The following is a 10,028-nucleotide window of genomic DNA, read 5'->3' on the forward strand; positions in this document are numbered from 1 at the left end:
TGTGTGCGTGAGAGAGGGGGGGGGGGGGGGCACAGAAAAAGGAAGATGAAGGAAAAGAAGGAAGGATGCAAGTGGAAAAGGTGGGAGGCTGGTGGCGGACCTGGAGCCGAGGTCTCCTCCTTCTTGGGGAGGAGGTGGGGGTGGGGGGTGGGGGGGGGTTCACTGAGTTCGCTATTACTGCCCAACCTGAACCCCACCCCCCACTTGTCCTCCTCCTCCTCCTCCCAGTGCAAGCACCCTTAGAGTGACAGCACAAAGCCCACAGCAAGGCAGAGGGAGGCAGCCGTGCTGCAGCCCACCATTGAAATGCGTGGACCTTGCTGCAAAAAAGCATGATGAGGCAATAATAAAATCAATTTACATGACACTGGCCACTTTCTTACAGCGCCACAAAGAAGAGATCCTGGGTAGGCTTAAAGCCCAATTTATACTTCTGCGTAAAAGTGCTCTGCGTAGGTTACGCAGAGTCCTCTGCGTCGACGCAGAGCCTGTCGAAGAGCCTCTGCGTCGTCTCCGACTGCACGGAATATTTTGTGCCAAGTGTCCGTCACTCCGTCAAGGGACAACAGAGACGGCAAGAGCTGCGATTGGTCCTCAGGACAGGCCGAGCGAAGCTGATCTGTGCCGGCTCACAGTGAGCACCGAGCGTCCACAGACGCGGCGGGGCTGATCCCCGCCGATAACGCCGCTGCCAAACTATAAATACGTCATATCTTAACACACACGGCACATGTTTAGACTCTAAATGGCCAATTTCTCGCCTCAAATTATCTTAAAACTGCGTTCCGTCACACAGAGAAGTGAGAAACGGCCACTGTTTCAACAACAACAGTCTTTCTCTCTCTCTTTCTCTCTCGGACACCATTTGCTCACTGTAGCCAGAAGCACAACGACCTTGCGCAGCGACCCCTACTGATTGGGCGGGGAAATTGCAGCGCGTGTCCGTCACCACGACGCAGAAGTATGAAGGCTCGAAGTATTATAGAAGTATAATGTGGCCTTTAAGGTGGCACTGGACTCTCCCTATTGCACTATAAAAAATGTTACCATCGCCTAATGATGTCTTCTAAATTACCCCGAGGTTAACTTGAACGGTTTCTATTTCTGGAGATTTGGTACAATGCGGCCAAGCAGAGCAGCCGCCTTTAAAAAAGCAGCTAAATTGCTTAGTTTGCCGACCGATTAGCCTGCGTCAGTGTCAACAGGTAGCCGCCAAAGACGGGGGGGGCCTCCCTCTTTACGGCGCCTCATGCCTCTTCCTACAGCTTTTACGTTCACGACCTGTTGAGACCAGCTCTCTGCTCTGCGGCCTGTCAGCTGCCAGCTCAAGCTCTGCACACACACATGTGCACGCACCCACGCACACATCCAACCCCACAGTATACATCCATACATCAAATATCAGCCCTTCACGACACCAAAGGCTGCGGGTGAAGTATCAAGTGTACAGTGTGTACACGCTGAAATCCGTCTCAAGTGATTGACGCGCCGGCGATTGCTTTAAAGGCCCCTCGGGGCTACAAGAGCCTAAACTCGCTTCGCTCTGCACCTCCTTGCGTGCCTCGACAGCTACGAGCTCATAAAGAGAGGCATCGTCGAAGCAGCAGTGAGTATTACGGCAACAGTGCGATAAACACATTGATAGAGTCAGAAAATAACACTGACTGTGGATGCGAGTGCTGGGCTCTTTCGGTCGATCACGTGAAAATGGCTGCGAGTCACTTTGTGTGATTGTTTCCTCATTCATGAGCTGCATGCACTTACTAAAGTCTAATGGGTTAAGAGCCGGCAGCGATAACTGTTACAGCCCTGACAGGTTTTGGCATTTCGACACAGTGATTAATGTGATCCTAAAACCAGTGTTTGCGATTATACAGTAGCAGAAATTTGGAGTCAGGCTGTAAATAACTTTTAATTAGGGCAGCAACACTTAATGTATTTATTAGTAAGTCCAAGTTATGGTTCACGGTTATAAACTCGGTTATCTTCCCCCCCTTCACGCTATAAAAAAGCAAAAATACCCCAAACAACTTTTTAAAGCCAAAGAGAAACCTTTACAACAGGGGTGTCAAACTCATTTTCACTGAGGGCCAAATCAGCATAATGGTTACCCTCAAAGGGCCAGATGTAACCGTCATACAGAATAAATGTAACTAAATGTAACCCAGTATAATGTAAAATAAAGGCAACTACTCTGTAACATATTGCTAAATAACTTTCTGTATTTACTACTTATTCAATTTCACTCGTCGCGTGATACATATACAATGATGCACTGCGATCTGGTGGCAGGATGCCATCACTTTGCGGGTAACACAAGCGCCATGCATTGTGGGAAATGTAGTTTATGGTCAATGCATGCCTTAAAGGTACAATATGTAGTATTTATGGGTTTATATAACCCAAAATCCACTTTTTTATACATATTATGTGCTCCTGCATTGTCTAGTCGCTGTATAATAGTTTTTGTTTCATTTTCGTAGTGTTTCAAAAAGTCATGTTAAATAACATGACCGCGGACCGCGGTTGCATAGCCACTGTTAGCAGCGAGACGCCATGTTTCTACCGGAGCCTGTAAAGGACAAACGCGAGAGAACAAAACAAGCGTCTCTTTACTTGTAGCAGGAAGTCCCGCCTGCCGGTGAGCAGAGCAGCAGGTCTTTGTTGTAAATTTCAGCCTCTCCTCTAGATGGCACTATAAACTACTTATTTCCCCTTTAAAGCAGCACAGATTTTTAAGACCAATTAATCACTCGCGGGCCACATAAAATGACATGGCGGGCCACATCTGGCCCCCGGGCCTCGAGTTTGACGCATGTGCTTTATAATGATCATGTTTTGTAACAAACAACAAATCCTCACAATATACAAATAAATATAAAAAATCGATCATCTTATTAACTAATTTTCCCCTACTGATTCATAGCCACGATGGAAAATGCTATATGAACCATGGAATACTGGTCAATGATCTGGATTTAAATTGCATTTTTCTAGTCTTGATAAAGTGATAAGCTTCACACGTACATTCATAAAGCACATATTCTTCCAGCTTCCAGGAGACATTTTAGTTTAGGTATCTCTCCTAAGGTCACAAAGTCATAGTCTTGAAGACTCCAGAAGTGTGGAGCCTCGTTTTAGAGAACGATCTACAACGAGCTACAGCCGAGGAATAAAACATGAAGAGGTTGGAACAGATTATAGTTAGCTCTGCACAATATATGAAAAATGTATCATCGTTGTATCAACATGCAAAATGTATTGTATTTACACATCACAAAGACTTAAATGTAGATTGTGCTTTGTGCTAATTAGAAGGTCACACACTCATGAAACTTGACACGCTAGTCCACAGTAGGACGTGTTTGAGTCTGATGTCACTGGACTGGACACAGAACATTTCAAATAAAAAGTTTCACCTTGACACATGAAATTAGGCGAACATGTTGATCAGGATAAGATCTACAAAAGAAGTCACTTGGACCGATCACCTAAACCAGGGGTTCTCAAAGTGTTGATACCTGAGGGCCAATTTAGGAACCCAACATTGGACTGAGGGCCGCCAAAGGAAAAAAAAAGGAAAAAAAACTGAAAGAAATCTTGTTTGTAATAACTATGGCGTCCAAAATTTGACAAAACCGACATACTAAGCTACGTCGTCCAAAATGTGACTTTTTCTTTTTTTTTTTTTGGGGTCCAAAATTTGACAAAAACGTCATACCATACTATGTCGTTCAAAATTTTACAATTTTTTTGGGAAAACAGTTTTTGGTCCAAAATTTGACAAAAACGTTGTACGTTCGTCCCAAATTTGACTTTTTTTTTTCAAAAAAAATTTCGGTCCAAAATTTGACAAAAACCTTGTACAAATTTGAATTTCTTTTTTCCCAAAAAAAATTTGGTCCAAAATTTGACAAAAATGACATATATGCCATCCCAAATTTGAAATTTTTTCTTAAAAAAAATTTTGGTCCAAAATTTGACAAAAACGTTGTACGTTCGTCCGGAATTTGACAATTTCTTTTCAAAAAAAATTTTGGTCCAAAATTTGACAAAAACCTTGTACAATACTATGTCGTCCCAAATTTGAATTTCTTTTTTAAAAAAAAAAATTTGGTCCAAAATTTGACAAAAATGACATATATGCCGTCCCAAATTTGAAATTTTTTCTCAAAAATATTTTTGCTCCAAAAATTTTTACAAAAACGTTGTACGTTCGTCCCAAATTTGACAATTTTTTTTCAAAAAAAATTTCGGTCCAAAATTCGACAAAAACCTTGTACAATCTATGTCGTCCCAAATTTGAATTTCTTTTTTCAAAAAAAAATTTGGTCCAAAAATTTACAAAAATTACATATATGCTGTCCCAAATTTGAAATTTTTTCTCAAAAAAAATTTTGGTCCAAAACTTGACAAAAATGACAATGCCGTCCCACACTTTTGGGAAAAAATTTAAATGCCAAAATTTGACAAAAACGTCATACTATACTTTGTCACTATGTCATCCAACATTTGATGACATAGTAAATACAGTTGTACAGTTTACACTTATTGGTCTGTATCCAGTAATGTCCAATAAACATTTAACAAGCTTAGTAGCTCCTGGATTAAAACTATCAACTGTAATTCATTGCGGGGCCGCCAGAAATGTTTCTGCGGGCCGCCATTGGCCCCCGGGCCGCACTTTGAGAACCAATGCTTTAATACAACTGCTACTTTGAGATGTGATGTGCAGTATATGACTGTTTTCTTTTCCCAGCACAAAGGAAAGCTGAGACGCCTTCGCTGTGTTTACATGTCACCTCCTTTACTACTGAACACGTACATTAACATACCACGTGACTTTTCCTCTTCAGGAACAAATTGTTCTTTTCATTCAGTGTTCCGGGCCCCGACACGCCTCGCCTGACCCTGCAGTGGAAAGGTTGCCAGTCAGTGTCAGCGGCAGGCGAGACACCTGGGTGGGCTCGGGAAGATAAAGAGCTGCTTCAGCGTGTCTCCACCTGCGCGCAGCATCGGGGGAAGGAGCCGTGGAAGACGGCAGGCAGGCAGGCAGGTAAGGCTGGCAGGCAACATCATAGCTCATTACTCAAAAGCCGCTTGTCGACAAAGACCACACGGTGCGGGAGGACAAGGGCTGGGCATTTGTGGTGCGGACGCGAGCGTAGGCGCGTGCGTGAACAGCAGCCGTAACCTATGGCCCGAGAGTCTCGGCTCTTAAAGAATTCCACAAAGGGGTGAAGATGGAGGGTTAAAAGAGACACTGGACTTTTGACCAGTGGTAATAACCCAGGGGTTCTCAAAAGTGTTGATACCTGAGGGCCAATTTAAGAACCCAACGTTGGACTGAGGGCCGCCAAAAAGAAAAAAAAAACAGAAAGAAATCCCATTTGTAATAATTCTAATGACCAGATTGCAGTTCAACAGTTTACCAGAGGTGGAAAGTAACGAAATACATTTACTCAAGTTACTGTATTGCATTGGTTCTCAAAGTGCGGCCCGGGGGCCAATGGCGGCCCGCGGAAACATTTCTGGTGGCCCGCAGTGAATTACAGTTGATAGTTTTAATCCAGGAGCTACTAAGCTTGTTAAATGTTTATTGGACATTACTGGATACAGACCAATAAGTGTAAACAAAAATACTGGGTATTTACCTGGTTTCTATATGGTGAATTTTAGTGTATTATTGTGTTATAAGCTGGTAATAAGCAGGTAGCTACAGCCCCCAATTACTAGCTATTTACCCAGTAAATATATGGTAACAGAAATGTGTTACTTGGTATTAACCTGTAATTAGAAGGTAAGAACAATGGCCAAATACTGGGTAATTACCCAGTAAATTATAAAGAGTTATTATATTTATGCTTAAATTACATTATATTAAAGCTTATATTACTTAACGCTAAACTGTAGAACTGCAATCTGGTCATTAAAATGATTACAAATGGGATTTATTTCTGTTTTTTTGCCGTTTTTCTTCCTTTGGCGGCCCTCAGTCCAATGTTGGGTTCCTAAATTGGCCCTCAGGTATCAAAACTTTGAGAACCCCTGCTGTATTGAATACTTCTTTTGTGTATTTTGTATTTTTTAATTACAATTTAAAATCAGGAATTTTGTATTTTACTTGAGTACGTATTGACTAAAGTATTGTACTTAGTTACTTTATAAATCCTATCTGTTACTGAGTAAAAAATAAAAACACCCCATGCAAAGTAACTAAGTAACTTTTACTTAAAGTACACTTCAAATGAACTACTTTTTACTTCTACTCGAGTACATTTTCAGATGACTGCTTTTACTTCTACTTGAGTAATATTTCATCAAAGTACTGGTACTTTTACTTGAGTACAATATTTTTGTAGTTTTTCCACCTCTGCAGTTTACACTTATTGGTCTGTATCCAGTAATGTCCAATAAACATTTAACAAGCTTAGTACATCCTGGATTAAAACTCTCAACTGTAATTCATTGCGGGGCCGCCATTGGCCCCCGGGCCGCACTTTGAGAACCAATGTAATAACCAATACATGGCTGAGTCTGCTGTTGTTTACATTACATGTCATTCAGCTGACGTTTTATCCAAAGTGACTTATGTTGATCCATTATCACATCTGAAAAAGGCAAATAGCACTGCTTGAGGGCCCACACTGGGTAGTAGCTGATCTGCCCTGACCAGGATTTGAACCCGAAACCTCCACACCAAGCTCTGTGAACAATACCACTGAGCCTATACCGGCTGGTTTTGAGAGTTGGCATTTTTATTAATGAAGCCTAAATCATTTATAGACTCCACAACAGAGGCAGCAGGGCCTCAACACACACACACACCCTTGTTGTGAGTGACTAAATGTGGAAAATGCCTGGACCTGGTCCACGAGTGCCATGAGTGACAGCTCCTCATGAAAGAGTTGTGTCCTGAAGTAAACCTGCCAACCGATCCTGCAGAGGAACCGGGGCCGGAGTTAATGACCTCCCATAATGAAGTCTTAATTCCACGTCTTGGACCGCTCGCCCGAAAGTTCACTGGGTCCAAACCCGCTACGGCAAAACAATCGAGAAGCGCCCAATCTAAACTTCTACTCCTTCCCTCTCCCTCCCTCCCTCCCTCCTTCTTTCCCTGCATGTGTTCCTCGCTCCGCTCCCGTGGATACGGGACACAGAATCTCCGAGCGAAGACCCATGGGAGCATGTCAGGGGAGAAGGGAGATTGGCATCGACTCGCTCACCTGCGCGGGGGACCTCATACCTCTGCGTTTATACTGCAACCGGAGATAAGGCGCATCGGTTAAACGTGGCACTGTGGCACTGTGGCATTTGTTGACCTCACTGTTTCACACACAAAGTTAGCTCGCTGTTGGCTAAATATACGCCAGCCATAGCAGCATCACCACCACCCACCCACCCACCCACCCACCCAGCTGGCCTTGTCGCGAAACTGTGACAACAACAATTCAGGCTTTTTTTTTTGTCAGATGGACAAGTTCCACTGGCTTCACAGCTTTCTGGAGACCTTGCCTCTGAGCCATGCCCCCCCCCGCCCCCCCCCCCCCCCCCCCCCCCCCGGCTGGCAACATCTGATCCTGGGGTGGAGAGCTGCGAGCCAGTTGGCTTACCCGGGGAGGCAGGCAGACAAAGTCCAGGGAGCAGGGGAGGGAGCAGAGCCAGCTTCCATGCTACAATGCCACACAAAACAGTCAAATGTGTGAAGGAAGAATGAAACTAGAGAAACGACAAAGGAGACAAAAAAAAAGAAGCAGAAGCAGCAAAGGGACATTTAGAGCGACAAAAAGTGGGCGCCGTGCATCCTCCACCCACACTCCTGCAGTCCAACCCTTGCACAGACTCAAATGTCTCATGCATTATTCTGAGCAATATCTTTTGTTTTCGCTGCCTCCCTTTCTTTCTCTCTCTGTCTCTCCCTTCTTCCTTTTCCTTAACGGTGACATGCTATGTTCAGCAGGAACACATAGAGCTCTTATAATAATTGTCTGGCTTTTGTTCACTTGCCATGAGCGTGCTCAGATCATTCCCCGTCGGAAGGCAGAACCCAGCAGTCCGTTCAGGGCTAATTGTACCAGTAGGGCCAAAGGGAAAAGACAACATGTATGTGTGTGTGTGTGTGTGTGTGGAGGGGGGGGGGGGGGGTGCATCCGATTGTGGTGTCTTTAATTGTATGTTTTCTGTGTCAAAGATGTTCTCAGTGCACTGACTGACTATTATTAGTTTCTGAACAGAGATAGTTTTAGATGTGTTTACGAGGTACATGTTTGTGTCCCCTCTTTAGAGTGTTTTTTCTGGCATAAACACTGACCTTGTCAGGACCACTAAGTCCTCATTGAGACCAAAAGCTGGTCCTGATGAGGCAGAAACTCATTGCTGAGGAACTGGTTACGTTTAGGGCTAAGATTTGATTCCGCGGTTAGGTTTAGTGTTATAGGGTTAGGGATACTGTCCAAATGAATGGCAGTCATTGCAGTGTCCTGAGAAGAATAGCTGCACAAACCTCTGTGTGTGTGCGCGTGTGCGTGTGCGTGTGTGCGTGTGTGCGTGTGTGTGTGTGTGTGTGTGTGTTGTGGAGGGAGTTCTCTTTGGACTTCTGAGAATTAGTTAGATACACGTTCTTAGAGGAAGGGGATAAATGGCCAATTGAGGGACTTTGTCCAAATTTGAAAAAGGGGCTTTTATGCATCGGAGTATTGAGTGTGAGCTCTGCTTTGGTGATGAAATTGGATTCAGAGAGATTTTCTTTATATCCCCTAGACAACACACGGGGGGTAATTTAAGGACTCTCTTTCTTTAGGTTCCCTTTAGTCCATTTTGATCAGACTCAAATATGCAGGAGTATTTGAGACGTGTGATTAATGGACCGTTAAAATTTAAATTGCTCTTACTCAACTCCATAAGATGGAGCAGCATCAGAAGAAATTAGAAGCATGGAAATGAGTGATCTTTATATGCAAGATAAACAGTCAGGTTAGTTATAACCTATAGATATTATTAGTAGTATTATTACCTCAAACTCCATGTTTTATACAATCAAGGGTGAGTGGGTTCATCCAGGGGTTAGGTGTGTGTGTGGGGGGGGGGGGGGTATTTGTGTGTGTGTGTGTGTGTGTGTGTTGAGTTATCGATCACTAACCTGATTCGGCAAAGCTGATGATCTCCGAGGTCTCCGCGCGCACCTCGTTGCTGAAGGCAGCCTGTCCGTCAAAGTTGGGGATCTCCACCCGGCCGTCTTCGCGCACTTTCCCGGCGTGCAGCCGCCGCAGCGCGGTCACCATCGCAGCCTTCGGTATCGGGTGCGTGATGTTCGGCCTGTCCCTCATCTGCAGCCGGTTCAGTATGTGCCTCTTCACCGCCTCCAGGAAGTCTATGTTCAGCCGATCCGACTGATCGCTCGCCCTGAGGCCGCAGGACGCGCACGACGCCTGGGCGGCGGAGCTCGCCGCCTCCGCCGCGGTCACGGAGCCGCCGCCGCAGCGCACGGAGACGAAACACGCCGCCAAGCAGGACAGCGCCAAGCTATAGCTCATTTTTAATTCTATTTAACAGTCACAAATTACAGTCTGGGTGCTTTTCGGGAGAAGCATAAGACAAGAAAAAACACACACTCACTGACGTTAAAGCTACCTTTTTTATTTTTAAAAAACCTCGGAAAGTTCGAGAGGAGCACCTCCACATCCACGCCTCGCAGTATCCACATGAAAGCTCGTATTCTGAATGATTATTCCCAGTCATGGAAGATTTAAACTCCGGTCACCATCGCGCGCGCTTCACGCATCAACGGTGCGTCTTTGCTCCGCGTAAAACAAAAAGCCCATCATGCGCGTCGCTGTTTGGATCGTTGACGCGCGGCTCCTCCTGTCATGCCGCGTTCGCTTCACACGCGGGATCTTCACCAAAACAAAGCGGGGACAGGTACTCGGTTAAGGGTTAGATAATGTGGATAATTTTGCCACTCCAATTTCTTCGTTTAAAAAGTCCCGTTTCCCTTCAGCAACACGTAGAAATGTCCACTCGTGCGGCTG

The 10,028-nt window shown here is 44.7% G+C and overlaps 1 protein-coding gene across 1 annotated transcript in view; it reads right to left on the bottom strand.

Moving 5' to 3' along the window:
- LOC310927010 (inhibin beta B chain-like) overlaps nt 1-9,533 on the bottom strand; it is a gene marked incomplete at both ends in the record, with an annotated part of 15,523 nt that extends 5,990 nt beyond the window's left edge. The window contains one exon of the mRNA XM_083889245.1: nt 9,140-9,533. Coding sequence (XP_083745371.1) covers nt 9,140-9,533 — 394 coding nt within the window. The remainder of the gene's footprint in view (nt 1-9,139) is intronic.
- Between the last annotated feature and the right edge of the window lie 495 nt (nt 9,534-10,028).

The sequence above is a fragment of the Microchirus variegatus genome (genome assembly GCF_963457635.1).
Source record: "Microchirus variegatus genome assembly, chromosome: 5".
NCBI lineage: Eukaryota > Metazoa > Chordata > Actinopteri > Pleuronectiformes > Soleidae > Microchirus > Microchirus variegatus.